The 22,243-nt window shown below is 36.1% G+C and overlaps 1 protein-coding gene across 7 annotated transcripts in view; it reads left to right on the forward strand.

Moving 5' to 3' along the window:
• Positions 1 to 17,627, forward strand: part of Arhgef12 (Rho guanine nucleotide exchange factor 12) — a 140,432-nt gene extending 122,805 nt beyond the window's left edge. For all 7 annotated transcript variants that reach the window (XM_047515997.1, XM_047515990.1, XM_047515992.1 and 4 more), the window contains 12 exons: positions 2,195 to 2,295; positions 5,640 to 5,717; positions 6,937 to 7,012; positions 7,877 to 8,044; positions 8,867 to 8,954; positions 9,415 to 9,498; positions 9,640 to 9,719; positions 10,128 to 10,361; positions 12,836 to 13,303; positions 14,095 to 14,411; positions 15,422 to 15,491; positions 16,049 to 17,627. In XM_047515997.1, coding sequence (XP_047371953.1) covers positions 2,195 to 2,295; positions 5,640 to 5,717; positions 6,937 to 7,012; positions 7,877 to 8,044; positions 8,867 to 8,954; positions 9,415 to 9,498; positions 9,640 to 9,719; positions 10,128 to 10,361; positions 12,836 to 13,303; positions 14,095 to 14,411; positions 15,422 to 15,491; positions 16,049 to 16,059 — 1,775 coding nt within the window. In that variant the 3' untranslated portion in view covers positions 16,060 to 17,627. The remainder of the gene's footprint in view (positions 1 to 2,194; positions 2,296 to 5,639; positions 5,718 to 6,936; positions 7,013 to 7,876; positions 8,045 to 8,866; positions 8,955 to 9,414; positions 9,499 to 9,639; positions 9,720 to 10,127; positions 10,362 to 12,835; positions 13,304 to 14,094; positions 14,412 to 15,421; positions 15,492 to 16,048) is intronic.
• Positions 17,628 to 22,243: the final 4,616 nt, after the last annotated feature.

Consider the following 22,243-nt stretch of genomic DNA (forward strand, 5'->3'; position numbering starts at 1 on the left):
AGACAATGATCGACCTTTGGTTCTTTAGGATTGTCACTGCCTGTTTTTGCAAATAAAATTTTATTAAACACAGGCTTTCACAGCCTTACTCATTTGTTTACATACTGTCTCTGTCCGCTTTTATACTGCAATAGCTGAGTTGAATACTTGGAAAAGAGGCCATTTGGTTTGCAAAGTATAAAACAATTATTTCATTTTTTATAGAAAAAGTTTGTCCATCTTCATCGTAGCATCTGTGTTTGTTTGAAGAACATCTTTATTGGGTTGAAGAGATTTTTGTATCTATATATGTACTTCTAAGCTAAACCAATGTACTTTATAATTTCAACTCTCCTATTTTGAAACATGAAGTGAATCTGAGTTTTTCATTTGAGCTTTATGCTCTTATATTTAGTTTTCATTAACATTTGTGTAACCAAACCCCTATTTCTATGTCTGAGAATTTGCGTAATTGGGAAATTTAAAATTTGGTATTTGGAGAAAAAATGGTTTTACATTCATACACATTAAATTTTTATACCTTAATATATCTGTTAAGGGGCTGGGGTTATAGCTCAGTTCATAGAATGCTTGCCTGTCAAGCAAAAGACCCTGTGTTCAATCCTCAGAACTGGAAAAAAAAAAAAAAAACATATATATATATATATATATATATATATATATATGTATATGTATCTATATATATATATATCTGTTCAGTATAACTTTACTCTTTAGAGAATTATAATTTTGAATATTCTGATTTTGGCATTCTTTAGATTGTAGGCAAAATGTAGCCTCAGCTCATTTTGGTGAACTTTATCTTCTATGTTAATGATGCAAACATTGTAATTGATTTTCTTTCTTTAAATATAATCTCAAACTCAGACTTTTTTGGAATTTTTTTGAGTTGTGTTGCTCAAAAAATATTGCTTAACAGGGCCACTGGACATAATTATATAGGCTCTGCACTGTGAAATTCCAGGGGAAAAAGAGGGTTCTGTTTATATAGCTTACAAAGTGAGTAAGACCTGCCCCCAGTAGTGTGTAACATTGTGTTCCTTATATTTTATGTAATGCATCATTCCTGAATTTTGGATTTTATACTGTGGATTCTTTTTAAAGATGAGAACTTGTGTTTTAGAGTACTATCATCAGGTATTTTCCTAAAAGATCTAAAATCCACATACTACAGCAAAATAGCCACATCAGTTGTTTATAGCAGCACAGTTCACAATACTTAAATTATGGAATCAACCCAGATGCCCATCAATAGATGATTGGATTAAGAAATTGTGTGTGTGTGTGTGTGTGTGTGTGTGTGCGCGTGTGTGTGTACACACACACGCACACACGTATGTACAATTAAGTTCTATTCAGATATTAAAAATAATGACATTATGGCATTTGCTGGTAAATGGATGGAAATGGAGCCAAACTCAGAAACTCAAAGGTTAAATGTTTTCTCTCATGTGGAAGCTAGAGTAAATTAAAGGAAAGGGGGAGGGAAGGATAAGATTACATAAAGAACCAATCAAATATTAATTAATAGAAAATCAAAAAGAAGTCTGGTAGAGAAAGGAGAAGGGGGAGGAACAGAAGGGAAAAGGGTGGGGGAAGGGAGATCATGAACTGAAATTGATTTTTATGCATGTATGAGTTTGTTGGGATGAACCCAACTACTATTACAACCATAAAACTCTAATTAAAAAAAATCCAAGAATTTATCAGATATGCCACTTATAATCCTATATTTATAAAATTGAGAGTACAATAAAGAAAACTATTTAAGAAATAGATTCTGATTTCTGATTTTTACATGGGTTTTAAATAATGAGTTAAATATATAATTTGTTCTTGAGGCTGTATTTTTCATACTATGTAGTAATTCCTGAACCAAGTTAAAATATGAATTATTTCAATACTGCCAAATTTTTCATCTGAATATATCTAGTTTTTTGTTTTCTTAGAAAACTTCAAATAATAAATTCTTCGTCACAATAAAAATAAATAAAGTCCTGTTATCAAGTCTTACCTATTCAAAGACTACCCAGATTGAGACTCTGTCGTATGTTTTAACCTGGCATAAATATATTTATGGTCTTAGTATGTTCTTATTAACAGTTGAAATAAGATGAAATCTCCTGCATATATTTATATTTTTTTCTTTAAAATTTTTCCCATTTTACATTTTGAATTTCTTCCCCATATTTAGAATGGCCAATGGAAAGGGAGAAGGTGAAGAAAGCTGCAGATCACTGTCGTCAAATCTTAAATTATGTAAATCAGGCTGTCAAGGAGGCAGAAAACAAGCAGGTAAAAAAGGAAAACAAGAAGATAAGGATGGAACTGAAAGAATATTAAACCAGTATTACCTAGAATCTGTGAAATAATTGAAACTATCATTACATGATTGATGGGCAGGACATTTGTTAGCTATACATGTAATATGTGAATCCAGTTTTTTTTTTTTTTTTTTGTACTAGAGATTGAACCCATGAGTGCTTTACCACTGAGCTACATCCCAAGAATTTTTATTTTGAGACAGGGTCTTGCTAATATGCTGAGGGTCTTCCAAAGTTGATAAGGCTGACTTTGAACTTGTGATCCTTCTGCCTCAGCCTCCTGAGTCACTGGGATTACAGGCATGTGCCACCACTCCCAGCAGTTCAGATCAACTTGTTATATAATATCAGAATTGTATTTGACTCTTAGGAGCATCTCTAGCTGTTTGTTCATTCATTTATCTGTTCTGTGGAACATACAATGTGTGCTAGGAATAAGTATAGAATGTTTAAGAAAATGAGCACAGTAACTGTCCACATTGAGCTTTTATCTAGTAGAATAAAAGGACATTTACACAGATTGTAGTGTGCACATTTGTGTCAGTTGTGGTAACTATGAAGGAAAATTTAAAGATACTATTAGTAAGTAACTCACTAGGAGGCCTAAACTTGTTTGGAGATGTTAGAATGGCTTTCAGAAAAAGTTCCCTTGAGGAATTGACATTTGAATCAAGCTTTGAAAGATGAGTAGAAATGAACCAAACAGTGTGGAAAGGGACAACCTACAGGTAGAGAGAGCAGTATGTGTAAAAGTCCTGACATACAAAGGAAGTACAGTCTGGGTAACAACTGTTAGATTAGTGTGGATTGTGCCTATAAAGCAGTTGGAGTGGTATAAAACGAGATAAGGTAGGCCAGAGGCAAATTACCCAGGACTCTTTTGACCATGTTAAAGACTTTGATTTTTATTCCAAGAGCAATAGGAATTTATTATAGACATGAAGACCTTGAAGGTGTTTAGATTTTTACTGGGAAGTGTCATTCATACTACTATGTGGAGACTCAGTTGAAGGTGGAAGGTATTGAATGAGAGACCAGTTAGTAGTCTGTCCACAGTCCAGAATAGGTGATGGTGGCTTAGAGAGAGACTAGAATTGGAGTAATATTTAGGAAGTAAAATTGGCAGGATTTGGTGATTGATTCAGATAAAGATTTGAGGAGAGGTAATATCAAGAATAAATACCAGGTTTCTGGCTCGCATATGTGAATGGTCAGGAGGAGTGGAGAGGTGCAGTAATCAGTTAGGTATGTGGGTCCACCTTTATAAGGATTATACTGAAGATAAAAATTTCAGCTCGTGAACATACAGAGGCTAATTGAACCCATGGACATGAGTGTAATATCTTAGAAGCTAAGTATGATGACAGCTCTGTTGGTGTGGCTGTACAAGAACAACGTAGGTACTTTCACATGCATTGTTTGGAGTGTAAAAAGATAAAACCCCAAAGGGAAATTTGGCAAAATTTATATAAATTAAATGTACATAGCCTTTGGCCCATTACAAGAAAAATGAAGAGGTATGTGTACAACAGACTTACACAAGAATGTTTATGGCAGCTTTATTCATAGCAACGAAAATTGGAAGTAGCCCAATTCATCAGGAGGAGAGTTGATAAACCAACTGTGGTATGGTCATAAAATAGAATACTGGCAGTGATAAAAAGGAATGAATCTCACTAACACTATGCTGATCAAAAGACACCAGACATAAATGAATACTTATATATAAATATCTATTTATATGAACTTCTAAGAGACCAAATTAATCTATGGTAGGAAAAGTAGCAGAAAAATGGAAATGTGGAGGTAAAGGTTAATTGGAAAGAAGTACAAGGAAACTTTCTGGGGTGATGGTAATATTTCATATCTTGATATGAATTTGAATTGCACAGGTATATCCATTTATCAAATATTACATAAAGATACACTTAAAATATGTGCACTTCACTGTATGTAAATTTTACTTAAAAAGGAACTCTAAACAGATATTGAACTTCTGTTTATGATATGCATACTGCAATATTTAGGGGTACAGTGTACTTAAATCTGTGATTGATTTTGAAATGAATCCAAAAGACAAAAATGGATTGATTGGATCGATAGAGGAAGAATAGATGGATAGATATGTAATAAAGCAAATGTTAATTGTAGAGATGTAGGTAGTGGGTGTGCAGGTATTCACTACACAATTTCAGACTTTCCTGTATATTTGGAAATTTTAAAATGTTGAAGAAAAATGCACATAACCTTCAATTTGATGGTTTTTTCCTGGAAATTATTCTACAGATACATATGCACAGGTGTACGGAGGCATATGTTTAAGACCATTTTATTACAGTATTATTTATTATTAGAGAAGATTGGCAGTTACCAAGATTCCTGTTAGTAAGAGGTAGTTAAATTATAGTTCATTCAGAGTTAAATACTGTGCAGTCATTGAAAAAAAAAAGATACATCTCTCTATAATCTCCACAAAATACATTCCCTATCCTTCTCTCTCTCTCTCTCTCTCATACACACACACGCGCGCGCACACACACACACACACACACAGAAATACATATAAAAACTGTCCACATTGAACTTTTATCTAGTAGAAGAGCATTTAACAGATTATAGTGCAAGCATATAATATATTAAGTACCATTTGAATAAGGAATATATATAGGAAAGGAATACTAGAGAATGAATGTATGAATCTATTATACTACCACATTTTGTCTTAAAAGGGTGTGTAAATGCATGTAACACACAGATAAACTGACATATAAACATGTTTTCTATTTGTATAGGATTTTTCTCAAAGGCCATCCAAGAAATAGAAATTAGTGCTTGCTTTAGAGACAATTGGGGATGGAGAGAAGGGCAAAAGGACAGGATTATGTGCCATACTTACCTTCTGAAAGTTGTAATATCTGTATGATTTATATATTCAGAAGAAAAATATTAGCTTGTTAAAGACCAATGAGTTTGAAAAAAAAAAGATTGAGAAGGAACAGCCAAGGAGGAGGAAGGAAAACTACTCCTGCAAGATGCCTTTCTTGGTTAGGAGATTTTTTACAGGTTACTTGAACATAAACTTTATTCCACTTTGAAGACAGATAGTGTAATAGTAGTTGAATGTAAATGGTATCTGTTATATTAACAGTATAATATTGCCAAAGCCAAGAGGTATTTAAGAAAGAATGAATTGGTAGTCACGTCTAGTGTTTCAGTGAGCTCAGTTCAATGCAGATTAAGAATTTGCACTTGATGTAGAAACAGAGAGGTCATTGATGACCAAAGCAGTAACCTTGACTCCATCCTGATTTTCAGCGCTTAGAAGATTATCAGCGTCGCCTTGATACCTCCAATCTGAAGTTATCAGAGTACCCAAATGTTGAAGAGCTCAGGGTGAGAGATGGTCTAATCATAATTTAAAAAATAAAATAGAATGTACTAAAGACCTGGCAGGTAATTAACATCTCAGTGGGAATATTCATCACCTGAAGGAGTTCTGTTATCATAGATTATCTTTATTTATGATTTTATTCTGCTATTTAAGTGTCTTAATCTGTGTGAAAATTATTTTTGTCTTTCATTAGAGGACTATTTTGTGAGAAACTATATATGACAGGAATTGTCAGACTAAGGAACACTAATTCTTAGTAATATTACTGTATTCCTTCTCTTTTTTAAAACTATTTATTTGTTTGTTTATTTACTTATTTTTGATGGTGCTAGAGATCAAACTCAGGACCTTGCACATGCTAGGCAATCAGTCACTCTACCACTGACCTATAATCCCCTGCCCATTGTACTATGTTCTGTAACTTGTTTACTACAAGAACTTTCCAGATCATTGAGTAAAGTAAAATAATGTAATTATTTTTATGTGAAGCTCTTGAAAAAAAAAAAGTTGAAACCATTACAGGAATAATAGTATTTTCTAATTGCCACCACTTTACATGGGCTTTTGTGAGTTTGAGTCTTTTTTATACCATTTCATTAAGTGGTTGTTTTTGCAGATTTATTTGGTGACTATTTAAAGTAGATTCTATGTCATATGTTATAGTTTATCAAGAAGCATGCAAATGTACTCATCCCATTGATTTCCAAAGAAAGAGATTTTCCTAGAGCTGCTAATGCTAAAAAATGATTCTCTTACTGAACAGTTACTGATATTTAAAGTAAGCATGAATAGTAGCTCTTGGACTTTTCATGGTGAATGCTGTGCCTTAAAACTTTCTTTGGAATTAGAACCTTAGAACTCAGAAGCCTCTTATAGATAAGCATATGCAACACCCTCATAGTTATTACAGTTAAGAGATGAGTTGGAAATGTAGTGGCTTAGCACTTGTAATTTCATTATTATAAGCTATGATCTTTTTGGAGTGAGATTTAAAAGATAATACTTCTGAATGTTTCCTCCAAGATGCCTTTCCCATTTAAGAGATTTTACGCAGGTTACTTTAACATAAACTTTATTGCATTATCAAGACAGAGAGCATAATAATAGTTGAATGTAAATGGTATCTGTTATATTAAGAATGTTTCAAAAAGAAACTAATTATACAGAATATCTTCTGAGTGCTTAGAAATAATTTCTGTGTAACTCTCTTTACTTTGGCAGAATTTGGATTTAACAAAAAGGAAGATGATTCATGAAGGACCATTGGTTTGGAAGGTGAATAGAGACAAAAGTATTGGTGAGTCTGATATTACCTTTCAGTTTTGAGAATAGTGGAAAAAGGAAAAGAATAAGAATTTCGTTTTGCCAAAGGGAAGAAGACAGAACCATTTACAATTTCCACTTAAAACAATTAGCAGTGCTATTTAGAGAACTTCTACTTGTGTTATTTGTTATATGTGAAATGTGTGAAATATTCATTTAGGAATGAAGCTGAAAAGTTTTTCATAATTCAGTTCTGTTTCCATCATTATTATATTCTGATGAACCTTTATAATCAGCTTTTTTTAGTCCAGTACCTCTCTAATTATCTATGGTGAGAGAACATTATTCTTTAGTTCTTATTGGTCACTGAGTCACTTTGGGGAAATACAGTAAGAATAAATTTAAAAAAAAAAATGAAATCACAGACTAGGTATATGGCTCAGTGGCAGAATGCTTACCTAGCATGGGTAAGGCCCTGGGTTCGATCCTCAGCACAGACAGAAAGGAAGGAAGGAAGGGAGAGGAAGGAAGGAATTACCAATGTCAATTTTCAAATTTATTAGCTTTATCAGAATTAAAATTTCTCAGTAGGGTGCAGTGGCACATGCTTGTAATCCCAGCAGCTCAGAATGCTAAGGCAGGAGGTTCTCAAGTTCAAAGCTAGCCTCAGCAACTTAGTGAGGCACTCACCAGCTCAGCAAGACCCTGCCTCTAATAAAATATAAAAAAAAAAAAGGTCTGGGGATATGGCTCAGTGGTTAAACACCCCTGGGTTCAATCCCCAGTACCAAAAACTAAAAAATAAAAGAAAGAAAATTTCTCTCTAACATTGTTTCAAAGTTTATTAAACATATCTCAGTTTCTGTACTTATTACCTTTTCTACATTTTTATTTCTAGATCTGTACACATTGCTGCTGGAGGACATTCTTGTTTTGTTACAAAAACAGGATGATAGGCTGGTGTTAAGGTGTCATAGTAAGATTCTGGCATCTACAGCTGATAGTAAACACACATTTAGTCCTGTCATTAAGTTGAATACAGTGTTGGTTCGACAAGTGGCAACAGGTGAGTATGTCCATGGAAGGATGCTAACCTCCAGATTCACTGTGAAGTTGCATAAATATTCACTGTTTAAATAGCACAAATGGCATAGAGTTTTGTTACTTTTATATTCTTAAGCAAATGCAATGCAATCTATTTACTTTTTAGAAAGTGAATTTAAAATTTATACCCCAAAATTACTTAGGATGCCTAGATTCTTTGAGTGATTTCTGCATTTGAAAATTTTTATGCAGTTATTTTGGTCTTTATTCCACGTTCAAATCATTGATAGATGGCAATGAAAACAGTGCATTGAGAGGTAATCCCAATGAGAAGACTTTTAGTAGAGTGTTATGTTTTTTGATTTAATGGGGGAAAAGTGGGTATAGTTTGGGTTTATTAAAACCAGTTTAAGTTGGCAAGTTGCATTTTAACTATCCTACAATGATCCTTTTCAAAATTTGTTAATTGCTTGATGGCACAGTAAATTTGCGATATCTTTTCTTCAGTACTCACTGAATATTAACAACTTAGCAAAGAGGCAGTTCAAAATACATGTAAAAAATATAGCATTCAGTTCAGTAATTTAGATTTTGACATCTTTTTCTAATTACTGTGTAATTAGGGTCAATTCTTGTAATCTTTGTTTTATTGAAGTATAACACACATAGTGGAACATATAGTTAGTTGCTCAAAATTGAAATGTCCAGCTTAATGAATTTTTGCAAAGTGACCATATTCAACCTTTATCTAAATTAAGATGCAGAATAGTATCAAGACCCTTGAAATATCCCTTTTGACCTCTCTTGGTCATATTGGTAAATAAGTTTTATCGTTCTTTTCCAGATAACAAAGCTTTATTCGTCATCTCCATGTCAGACAATGGAGCCCAAATTTATGAATTGGTGGCACAGACAGTTTCTGAAAAGACTGTGTATGTATTAAACTTATCTACTTTGTTCTAGTTAACATTTTTTATTATCCCAAGGTGAATATTTGATGAACTTTGCTTTTATAAGAGATTTTGTAAACCATAAACTCCATTGAAACCAAAGTGCTTCCCCTATATTCTTTCAGAAACATTCTTCTAAGAACTTGTTCCTTTTTACATTGATGTCTTTTGATTGTATTCTATTACAAGTAAATTTTCTAAAGAAAAATTTCTCAAGTATGGAGTGATTTTTTTTTTTTAATGGATATAGAATTTTCTTTCAAGTATAATTTTGGAATCTTGACTTCATAGCATATTGTCAAAATAATAGCAGTCACTGGCAGAATGGGGAGTTTTTGGTTTGGTCAGTTTGGCTTTTGTTTCACTTTTATTTTTGCTTTCTGAGTGTATTTCTTTTTTCCTTTGCTCCTTGTATTTTGGATTTCTTTCAAACTTCCTGAAGCTGGCAGGATCTAATCTGTCGAATGGCTGCATCAGTGAAGGAGCAGTCCTCAAAGCCAATTCCATTACAGTCACCGGCTTGCGAGTGAGTGTTCCTTGGTGTTGTAATAGGACTTATGTTGTAGTTTTGGTTAGAAAAGAGATGGGTAATTCTTATATTTGTTTGCAGTGATGTTTAGGTACCTCATGAAGCTGAAAGATTGTTGTTGTTGTTTTCTTTCTACAGAGGAGACAATGATGAAGAAGAACCACCAAAATTAAAAGTGGAACAGCATGGCATTTCAGTCACTGGTCTACAGAGTCCAGGTAAACTTATCTCTTAGGATAAGAATGGGGGCTGGGGATATAGCTCGCTCAGTGGTAGAATGCTTGTCTATCATGCATGAGACTCTGGGTTCAATCCCCAGCATCACCAAACAAACAAACAAAAACAGATAAGAATAAACTAATGTGGTCTATTATCTATTAAAATGTAAAGAAACTTTGAAACTCTTAGTTTATGCAGGTGCTGGCATCAGCTATACAATTTAACAAACTCCACTTGTGAGTTTTCTGTGTGCCAGTATAACATTGCTCTAAGTGCTGTGTATATTACTTAATGCATGATCTCTATAACTTATGTGTCATTTTTTCCTAAGTATTTTCTGAATGCTTCATGTTAAAAGTTAAACTTTTTGTTGAAATATACTCTACCTTTTCTGTTCCACTAAACAGACAGAGATTTGGGATTAGAATCTCCCTTAATATCATCAAAACCTCAGTCTCATTCACTGAGTATCTCTGGGAAATCAGAGGCAGATGATCTCTTTGTGACTGAGAGACAGTTTGCAAAGGAACAGCATACAGATGGGACACTAAAAGGAAGTGGAGAAAATTATCAAATCACAATCCCAGATTCACACTTGCCTGTCTCAGAAGAACGGTGGGCGTTGGATGCACTAAGGAATTGTAAGTTCTATTCATAAATTATTGTAGATATTTATTAAGTACCAGCATTCTATAATGTACTGAACAGCCATTTAGGGAGAATCAAAAGGCATATAAGCTGGGAATTTTCCCTTGAAGATATTTAAAGTCTAATTGGAAAGATGGTAGAAACCTACCCACCACACCTGCACCTTTATAAGGAAACATTCAAACAGTAATATTGGAGGTAAGTCAGAATTGATCTGGGTTAGAATGATCAGAGAAGGGCATTAGAGAACAAGAAAGACATAATTATTGTCTTGAAGAATGGGTAAGGTTCAAACAGGTGTGTAGAATAGAAGCCATTCAGACAAGAATACTAGTAAGACCAGAAGCATCAGCAGGAAACTGGGCAGGTGTTCAGAGACAGTAAGCAGATCAACTGGCCTATGGTAGAGGCTATAAGTTAAAAGGACTATGGGGCCTGGGGCTGTAGCTCAGTGGTAGAGCACTTGCCCCTCACGTGTGAGGCACGGGTTCAATCCTCAGCACCACATAAAAATAAAGATATTGCGCCCACCTACAACTAAAATATATGTATTAAAAAATTTAAAAAAGGACTATGGGAGATAAGGTTGGAAAGATAGAAGATGTGCTATTCAGCCTAGCCATTGTGAACTTTTAATACCAAAATGGGCCTTCTATACTTCAAGGATAGCATATCACAGTATTTTAAACCTTTTTAAGCTTACACATATTCTTCTACCTTTCTCGTGGTTATTATCATTTTCTCCACTACAGCCCATGCCACACACACACCCATCTCTATTAGCTGCCCCCTTCCCTCTCTGGCCTGGTAGAGAATCACTTACAAATAAGAGGATCTCTCAGGTGTAATGAGGTGGGGGAAAGTCTCAACCTCTCTGGCCTGGTTGAGAATCACTGTTACAAACAGAAGGAGGATATATATCTCTCAGGTGTAATGAGGTAGGGGAAAGTCTACAGCTGTAGAGAACCATTCGAGGTTTTTAAGCTCGGGTATGAAGAAAAAAAGATTAATCTGGCTAAGAGTTGTGCAAGGATTTGAAAGGAAAGAGGCTTGGAGTGATATGCTTACTAAGTAAGTTATTACAGTAGTCTGGGCTTGAGACTGAAAGGGTTTGGACTAGAATGGTTTTAGAAGGAGTAAAAATGAAATAAGGAATCATTAAATATTTAAACTGTCATATTTGGATTTGAGGGCAAAGGAAAGCACAAATCTAAAGATAATTTCAGTATTCTTATCAGAAGGAACCATTACTCCCCTCCCTCCTTTTGCTCCATTTGATTATTTGGCACAGATTATGGGCTCCATTTTAAGACATGTCAACATTTAGATAATGAGTGGTAAACCATTCAAGAGAAGGTAATTGGCACTTCAGGAAGAGATTTGAGTGTCAGCACCATAAGAATTCATGGTACCTCTCAGGAAGTGAATGTAGAGCAGAAAGAAGAGAGGGTCAGACACTCAGACCCATGAGGAAACTACTGTTCTAAAGAAATATAAGATAGAAATTAAGGCCAGGATGAAAGTACGTAATTAGCTAAAGTTATTCAGAAAGCTAAGAATTGAGCCTAGGGGCACTTAACCACTGAGCCACATCCCCAGCCTGTTTTATATTTTATTTTGAGACAGGGTCTCACTAAGTTGCTTTGTGCCTTGCTAAGTTGCTGAGGCTGGTTTTGAATTTGGTAATCCTCCTGCCTCAGCCTCCTGAGATGCTGAATTACAGGTGTGCACCACTGCGCCCAGCTACTCTTAGTGATCTCTGATAGTTTGACTAACATTGTCCTAGAACTCTTATCATTGTATGAGTGACTTCAACATAAATTTAGTCCATTCATAGTTTAATTGATTCTTATTTTCTACAATGTACAGAACCTATACCATTAGTAAGGTAATTTTTTAAAACTAGATAAATATATTCTTATCTTTGGAAAGTATGTATAGTACTACCAGGAAATAGAAATTAAATTATTACAGAGCAATTTTATTTTCTTCACCATGTAGGGAGAGTCTTTGGGTTGATAAATGTTCTGTGTATCTAATAAAACTAGAAAAAATAATGCCTTTGTATATAGGGTCTTAGAAAAATCAGAAATTTAGTTTAGACAGTCTTTTAACATCCTTAAGTACCTTTTGGGTACTCCGTCCAGTTATACAGAAAACAAAATAGGGCATAATGTTGGTATTTGAGGCTTTTTTCTAAACAGAAGTACTCCCTATTCAAAATGCTTAAGTCTTATTGAGTCTAGCTTAATGTTAAGTTGTTTGTAGAAGATGATGCTTTGTTTTTCAAAACAAAACCAAAAGGTTATTGTATAAAATGAGTATTTTGGCAACATGTTGTTAAAAGGTGCTTAGTTCTGGAGATGAGTGGAAACTCAGCTAACTGATTCTGGCTATCTCAGGCTGTGGATGTGAATGTGCTTTTCTTTTTTTTTTTTTTTTTCCTTCCCCCATCCTAAATCTTTAGTGGGTCTTTTGAAGCAGTTGCTGGTACAGCAGCTAGGTTTGACTGAGAAGAACACTCAGGAAGACTGGCAGCATTTCCCAAGATACAGGACAGCCTCTCAGGGGGTGCAGGCAGATAGTGGAATCCAGAACTCTGAAAATATTAAGGCTTATCCTGGTGAAGGACAGATGCCCTTTAGAACTGGAACTGGTGACATTGCAGCTTGTTACAGTCCACGGACTTCAACTGAATCTTCTGCTCCACGGGATTCAGTGGTACTGGCATCCCAAGATAGCCAGGCAAGTAACATTTTAGTAATGGACCACATGATTATGACCCCAGAGATGCCTGCCACAGAGCCAGAAGGGGGTCTTGATGAGAGTGGAGAGCACTTTTTTGATGCCCGTGAAGCACATAGTGATGATAATCCATCAGAAGGTGATGGAGCAGTTAAAAAGGAAGAGAAGGATGTTAATTTACGCATCTCAGGCAAGTTTCTTTCACATTTAAACTTTGATTTTGATCATTGTTACTGTTTTGTATGCTGGAATGAGTGTTATTTGTGTTTGCATATATGTCTACATGTGTGTAGTATATATTCCTTCATTCAATAAATAATTACTGAATCTGTATACCAGACCTCATCCTAGAGGCTAGGTGATACAGTAGTGAATAAAATGCAGAAAAGTCTTCTCATGAAGCTTGAGTACTAGTGGGGGAAAGAGTAATGATAAGTAAGAAAGTAAATAGCTGTCAGATAGTGAGAAGCATTAGAAAGAAAAATGTTGGGATACAGGGGTATAGAGTAGTGAGGCAGACAGGGATGGGGAAGGAGGACCTCTGTCAAGTGGTACCTGAGTGAGGTGACATGGATACCCAGGAGCAGTGTTCCAGCAGAGAGCAGAGGGGTTAAATCTGCATGTCAGGAACAGGCTTTTTGTATTTAGGGGTTACAGGGCAGGGAGAAAATGGTAAGAGACCAGGCAAGAGAGGTATTTGGCAGGGGAGGTGATGACAACATCATATAAGAACTTTGTAGTTTCTAGCTCTAAACTTTTAAAATGCTAACTAATATGAAATTAAGTACAAGTTACCTTGGAAGCTTGCCAGGTTTAGCTTTAAAGTGAAAAAATTCTGATGGATTTAAAACTTAGCTTAGGTGTTAATAGCTTTTCGCTTTTTAATAACATTTCAAGTTGTCAGCATGTGACGCCATCTCTCTTTTCTGATGTCCTGATAGCAGTACTAATCTCATCAAACTATTCTGTCTCCATCAACAGGAAACTGTTTGATCCTCGATGGCTATGAAACAGTGCAGGAGAGCTCCACAGATGAGGAGGTTGCTTCCTCATTTACCCTGCAGCCTGTGACAGGCATCCCCTCTATGGACTCCACCCACCATCAGCAGCATTCTCCCCAAAATGCTCATTATGATGGGGCAGGTTCACCATTCACCCCAGAATTCCTGGTCCAGCGGCGCTGGGGAACTATGGAGGATTCCTGTTTTGAGATCCAGAGTCCTTCCTCTTATACAGATTCACAAAGCCAGATCATGGAGTACATTCATAAGATAGAGGCTGACCTTGAACACTTAAAGGTACCTCCCACTTGAACATCCCCAAGAGTCGATCATAAGAAACACATTTAGCAGAGGGGATATAGGGAATGACTGAAATGTTGATGTTGATAAACTTGTTCAGGTTCTAAATCCATGTTTTCTTTAATCATTCTTCATAAATAGACCTGGATAAAAAGCTGAGATCAATACTGTTTACCTTGTGATGAAAGAATAGAAAAAGTAGTAACTCTATAACTGTGTTTATATGGGTTTCTAATTAAAGTGCTTGGGGCAGCTGGCTGGCCTCCATCAGATGACAGGAACAGTAAGCTGAGCTCGGTGGTGCTTGCACAGTTGTGAATCTCCGCTGGGAAATGCTCTGACTTGCTGTAACCTGTTAATTATCTGTGACTCACTAGGTAATGTTGATAGTTTCCCAGATGCCAGGATGGGTAGAATTGGCCTCAGTGGCTTCTATAATCCAAAAACTTGGACGTGAATGGAATTCTTTAAAACTAGTAATTGAAGATGTCACGGTTTCAAAACTGACTTGTGTGGCAGTTTTCAAGAAAAGACCCTATTCAAGTTCGCCCTCAGTAGACACTACTAGAGCCCATGTGCTTTTCATGACATCATTTAGTTGGGAGGCTTCAGGGACAGATTTAAAGTGTTCTTAGCCTTTTAGCTCAAGACTGGTCTCAGTTTTGTTTTTTTTTTTAATTCCACATGATATGATAGGTTTTCCCCTCTTCATATGATTATATGTGATGTCATCCTGTGGTTGATGAGATGAGATAGAAAACCATTGTGGGCAGATTGACTGTCATGCAGTTTATACTACATGGGGTGGGGCCATTTTCTGGGTGACTCCTTCAATAGGAGAATCACCTTTACTGGTTACCCCTCTCTGTTTTTATTTTACATGGGAAAGTTTTAAGGTATTAATTTGAGAAAGAAATGGGACAAGGAAATTTACTTTTTACCCCTACTAATAAAATTTGTTTTTCTTATAATGTCCAAATGAAAAACCTATGGATTTTATTTTACAGAAGGTGGAGGAAAGTTACACCATTCTTTGCCAAAGGCTGGCTGGATCAGCCCTCACAGAGAAGCACTCAGGTATGTGAAATTGTGGGGTCCCAACTTTAGCATCATCCTGCCTGAACTGTACACTGAAGTGATTTATTATTCTTTAAGATGAAAACCTTCTGAGATTCCATTTCTTTTCTGTCTTTAAAAACCATTTGTTTCTAAACATCATAAATCAAGTAGAAGCTTTTGTCTGCTGACTCTGCTCTTCCTTCTTACAGAAGAACTGCGGTTGTCAGTTCCCATGCTATCCTCTCTTACTTCTCTCTCTCCACCTTTTCGAAAGTAGAAGGTGGAGCTTTGGGAAGTCTGGTAAATCACAGATTCAGGGTGAGATGTGCTGGTGTGACTCCCTTGTATGGAGGGTTGGTCCTCAGGTCCTACTGTGCTTTCATGGGGCCATTGTCTCCCCTTGATTGCAGCTGTGTCTGTTCAGTGCAGCAGTTTATACTCATTTGCTTGTATGCTTTTGGGTGGGGATGTTTTGATTCAAAAACAAATGTATAACCATGCCTACAGATTCCATGGTATTCTTTGCAGTGTTCATTTGTTCTTAAGCAGGTTTCCACATCTTTGTGTTTTCTCAGATAAAAGTTAAAGCCGAGTGTCCTGGAGGTGACTGGAGGTTGTTGGATTTTGAGCATTGGCCTTGTATCAACCACATCCTGGTTCCAGTGTGGACACAGAGTGTGACAGAGGATCTGCCTGAGAACCATTTGGGGTTAACCATGTCCCGGGGTGCCCAGAGCAGGACTAGTTCTTCAAAGTCTGGCAGCTGCACTGGTCTGTCAGTGAGGGAATGTCCATTCTCTCACGCTCCTCTCCTCACTGTCGGAAAGTCGTTTTGATTCAGAACAAAAACCAAATGTATAGAGCTTTGGGTGTAGGATATGAAATTGTACTTAGACGTAAGAAAAAGAGAAAATCAGATGTATTTATTTGACTTCATTCCGTATTTGAAAGCACATTTTAATTTTTATTTTGCCTTGTTTTATTTTAATTGAGTAGTGAGAGTTTTGGCCCTTTGTATTTAGTATACCCAAGGATCAATTGCTCCTGAAGCAAAAAGGTTAGGATGGGGTATTAGGAGGTTGGGTAGAGAGGAGATGAAATGAAGAGGGAGGAGAAGCATCTCATCTTCACTAATTGTATTCCATATCCTCTGCTGTCCAGCAGGCTGCTTCTCTGAGGGTCACCTCAAAGGCATGGTGGTCCCTGTGTGCAGATGTGAGCTGTGTGCTGCCCATCGGACAGAGAGTAGGTGGGCTTCCTCCCACCCTAATGCAAGCACTGCTTCTCTGTAGCTGGGATATACCCCCAATTAACAGGAATCCTCAACATACTAAATAGCAGGCACTTGAAAATGGGTGTATTTTCTTCTGTTTTCATCTTTTCTATTGAGGGTTGGGATTTGGGAGGGAGAGGAAAGCAAATTTTTATTTTCTTGACTATAAATTTGTTATTCTTGGTATTGTTTCATTTTTATAATTCTATATTAGACTTTGGCACTTGTGTAAAATCATTCCTGCACATTAAGCAGGAAGTAAGAACAAACAAATGGAAATGCTTCAGTGGTGGTGGGGTTGCTAAGGAAGGGTGGGATGGGGGTGGGTAAAGAGTAGGAAGGTTATCTAAAATGAATCACTACTGAGTTGAACCATGGCTATCATTAGCCACGGGTACTGCTGATTATAAGGCCAGTAAAATATTAGTACCTGGAGGTTTGACTCTAATTTTTTGCACTGATGGTGCCAAAGGGCTCTTTGAGTCACAAAGAGAACTAGGGGTGGAGTGAGAAAGATGTGGTGGAGGAGGCAGAACTGCTCGCCACCAGCTCCAGAATCACTTCCTCTGACCTCACTGCCGCAGTTCTGTCCATACTGGGCCGTGACTGACCTTAGGAATTGCAGACCAGAGCGTACACTGGATACTGCAGGCAAGGTGTTGGTAACTGCCTGCTCTAGGATGAATAGCAGTATTGGCAGCGCCTACAGAGGATATATGTCAGAATTATAACTTGAGAACTCCTTCATTTATATTGGCTTTCTGTGGTTTTCTCTGTACATTAGGTAAATATGTTTTTGGAGTATTTTGCCAACTAAAGTGAACTCATTTGTCAAAGTTGTAAATTCTGTTAATAAAGAAGGAGTTCATTCATTGCTCACATCTTTCAGTAGTGCCCTCTGAACTCTGTGGGTTATCAGGATGTAATTTTATTCTTTGCTGCAGACCCCCTCCTCAAAAAAGGAAGCTTTCTCACCACAAATGGTGAGGATTTCCACCTACTTCTATAAACACCACTACAACTTAACAAGCTCGTTTACCTGTGTCCAGATTCCTGTTTCTGTCCTTTCAAAACTGATCTATGTTTTTAGGTAGATCAATTTGGATCTTTGTACCTCATCTATAAATTGAAATTATATTTCAAGTCATAGGCGGAGTATAATTTAACTGAGAATGGGATTTAAAATTTTTAGAGGCAGATGCTAATAAACAAGTGAAGCTTGGAATTTGGAACTTTCTGTATCTCTTAGGAGAAGCAAGTAGAAACCAAATGGTTACATTGTGCTGCTGGAAATAATGTAGTCATGTCCAACTAAAAGGGTTAAACCTGTAGCCACTTGACACTAAAACATTCAGGAGAAAGGTAAATGTTACAGAATTTTCCTCTTAACTTAGACACTACAGGGTCATTGCATAATTCTTTAGCATTCAAGAAGGTTGTGAGTTAGCAAAGTTTGGGTTTCTCTTCTAGTTCAGCCATTATTTTGTTCTTGGTAATTATTTGCTTTTCTTTTCCTGCAATTTAGTCTTTCCTTGGCTAAACAAGTCTAACTGGAAAAATACTTTGGCTATAGCTGTAGTACTTTGAAATGCATTCATGCCCCAAGACAAAGTTAAATCTGAAATCAATCCCACCACTTTTAGAGTTCTTTCAGTCTTACCAGCCTAACTTCTTCCCTTCTCCTTCCCAACCTGACCTCCCACACTTTGATTTCATTTTGGCCATTATAATCACATCCGTTTGACTTTCATATTATATCTGTCCCCCTTTGGGGATGATAGAATTAGATATTCCTTCTGTCTTTAAGTGAAACTGGTTACCATTAAAAGAGTTTTCTCAAAATTACATAATTAGAAGTTGGAATCTGCTACCGTACTGAGGAGTGTGAGGAAGGTGGACAAATAACCTTTCCAGAGCCAGAAAGTTACATGTTGGCCATGGAAATGACCTGTACTGACTCTCTGCTTTCTCCTGTGGGCTTACTGGCTCCTTTACTGTTAAGTGGCAAATTACATTTGGAGTGTCTCCTTTTCAGAGAATAGACTTAATCAAGGCAAATCAGCAATCCCCCAAAGTGCTATAATTTAAAATCATGATTATTGCCCTGGCCATATGTTTTTGTGTAATTTAAAATCAGCTAACTTGAACTGCCTGAGTTATGTTGGCTTTTAGAACCTAAATTGTAACTATTATATTGCATGGGAGGTGTATTTCCTAAGCTTTTTGGCTTTCTTTCCCCCAAAGAACTTCCTAATGACGATTAGGATGAATCCCCTTTAAAAAATTTTTTTGTTTCTTTGTTTTTGGGGGAGCCCAAAGGGAGTGACTGTGATAGTATAGGAGAAAAGACGCTTTTTCCCCCTAATTATCTAGGAGCAAAAAAGAAAATAATTACACTTCCTGTGAGTTGTCTTTTACTTGCATCGTTTTTTTTTTTTTTTTTTTTTTTTTTTTTCTTTTCTCTTTGATGTTAGTAAACTTGGTGCATTTCCTGGGGTATTCGTATTCGTATTTCACATTGGAAGTCCTCTTCTCTGAAGTTGATATGTTATTTGGAGCTTTTAGAGCTTTAGTCATGGTTTCCTTCCCTGCATGTCACAAAGGGCACCATTGAGAGCTGTGTGCATAGAACCTCAAAATACAAAATTAGCAGGAATTTATAGCAGCTAACTGTGGGCTAGTCCACCCCAACCCCAGTAGTACAATTTTTGTTTTGTAAATCATGTTTTCTGACATTTCTGCGCCCTTTTCAGAGTGATCTGCAAAATTTTCTTCCTTCAAGAAGAGTTCCTTTTGTCTTGTACCCTATGCCTTCCCCACTGGAACTGAGGGTTTTGTTAATAAATTAGTAGGGAAAAAAAGTCCCTCCTAGAAGGAAGCCTCCCTGCCATTCCCAGGTGCCAACTGCTAAGCAGGTGTACTGCAAAAATGGTAACTGTAATGTGTACACTGTTGGTTATTTTTAATAAGCCTCTTCCTACTAGAACATTTTATTTTCCTTGTTCACCATACAATCATGTACTCTTTAACAGAAATTGCTTTTAAAAAAAATCTGGAACTATCTTTTAAAAAAACTTTATTAATAATCATGTATTTTTACTGATCACATTTTGAAATGCCTAAAAGACTTTATTGTTCTAATTATCCAGATGTACCTTTGTAAAATAGCTCTTTTATGAACTAGCTGTTAAGGCTGTATGTTTCTGGAACAAAATATTGGTCGTCTAAAATCTGTTTTCTGGGATCTGGGAAAATAGAAAATAAGAGTTCAAATATTAAATAAGCTTAAAGGAACCAAGTATGTGACTTTTTATTTGTATACATTCTTGATTTACCTTATACAGTTTCTTTAGAAAAGTCAAGGAGTTCAGAAGCCTGTAACTCATCTTACTGACAGTGACTCTCATACATCTTCCCACTTGTCGGAGCATCTTTACTTTGGTTGGTTGATCTCTGTAACATGTGAACCTCCATGATAATGCTAGCAGGTGGGATTACCCTAGCAGTGGGGCAGCTGTGTTGCTGTTTAAAAAATATCTTTATTAAGACATAATTCACATGTCATACAGCTCATCCTGCAAAGTATACACTCAAATGGGTTTTGCTATATTACATTATAAATTTTTAAACATTTTGGTAAAATACACATAATGTAAAATTTTCCATTTCCACCATTTTTAAGTGTACAATTCAGTGGGATTAGTGGGCCAGCTTTTATGGTTCACTTGTGGATAACTTTAGTTTAATGCTACCTAAGTGAAAAATATGATGTCTTTATTATCATTTCTATCCCCAGTGCTGAACTTCCTAACATGCCAGTTTTTCTGTGCTTTCAAGGATGCCATTTCAACTCAGAAAGCTCACTAACTTTTGGTATTTTCTGTATTTTGGTTTGGAAATAAAGTTATAATTTGACTTATTTTGAGATAGTATTTTACTTTTTTGGCATTTAGGAGCACATTTGACTGGTAGAGCTAAGCAACATAACAAAAAATGCCATTTTGATATTTTGTAGGATCTTTTAAAAATTAAGAATCATTAAGTATACTCAGCTCTGTAAGAAATGAAGTTATTTTACTCTTAGCTCTGTTTTTAAGCGTGTGTGTGTGTGTGTGTGTGTGTGTGTGTGTGTTTGGTAAAACAGATAATACAGCATTCCTACTTGCTCTCAGCTAGCCATCTTCTCATGGGAATGGATAAAATAAAACTGCATTTGAGCAGTCACTGCTACTTTTTATTGTCCTCTTTCAAGCCAAATGACAGTTTCACCAGAGGTTTAATACCATCTTCAAAGATAAGAGGCTCTATCCTCATTTTAAAAATGTATTTAAAAGTTGCCTTTTAATAAAGTCTGATGTCATCTTGATGCTTTATTTTATTTTTTTAATTTTAATTTTTTTGGTGCTGGGGATTGAACTCAGGGGTGCTCAACCACTGAGCCACATCCCCAGCCCTTTTTATTTCTTATTTTGAGGCAGGGTCTCACTGAGTTGCAGAGGCTGCCTTTAACTCTTGATCCTCCTGCCTCAGCCTCCCGAGTTGATGGGATTAGAGGTGTGCACTATCACTGCTGGCTATCTTGATGTTTTGTGATGAAATATTACAAATAGCTAGATTTAGGTATTTTCCACCCCATGCCTCTGGAATGTCAGCAATAATTCTTTTTACTAACTGAAAACACTCCCTGAATTTTAGCCGTCAGGGGATATGTTTGTTTCCACCTGTTAGTGAGACATCATCATTCCCTAAGCACCAGCGGAGGTCTTGGTTTGAAATCATAGGTAGAGCTGTCTTCCTAGCCTTTTCTCTCATTGATTAGGGTGCTTTGGGATCTACCTGTAGCATAAGGATGGATTTACAAGCATTTTGAAATCTCTTTGCACATGTGATCCACAGGATTGAGTCTGTCTGCACATGAAATGATCAAAAACACTAATCAGGGTACATCTTGGTAATCTTATTAAAATTTTTGGAGAACAATCTGTACAGAGAAAAAAAAAATTACTGTCATTTTGTTTTTGTTTCTATTGAGATGGGGTCTCGTTGTGTTGGCCAGACAGGCCTCAAACTTGTGATCCTCCAGTCTCAGCCTCTGAGTAGCTGGGATTACAAGCCTACACCACCATGACAAGTCTGTTATTTTAAATATCGAAGGCAGATAGCATGATATATTATAGTGCAGTGATATTCAGTCTTTTTGATCTCTGGGATGACTTACACACTTAAGAATTATTTAAGCCTATTGGAGAAGCTTTATTGCGTTCAAAATTAAAATTAAAAAATTTTCAAGGTAGAAAATTAAACTAATCTGAAAATTGCAGTAAATTCATTACACATTAACATAAATCACATTTTTATAAAAAATGACTATTTTCCACAATTCAGAATAGTTAGTGAAAAGAGTTTTTGAACCATCTTAAATGTCAGGTGTAAAGAATATAGCCAGGTTCTTGTATGTCCTTCATGTAGTCTGTTGAGATAAGAACTACAGAGAAAA

This window comes from Sciurus carolinensis, chromosome 11 (assembly GCF_902686445.1).
Source record: "Sciurus carolinensis chromosome 11, mSciCar1.2, whole genome shotgun sequence".
In the NCBI taxonomy this organism is placed as follows: domain Eukaryota; kingdom Metazoa; phylum Chordata; class Mammalia; order Rodentia; family Sciuridae; genus Sciurus; species Sciurus carolinensis.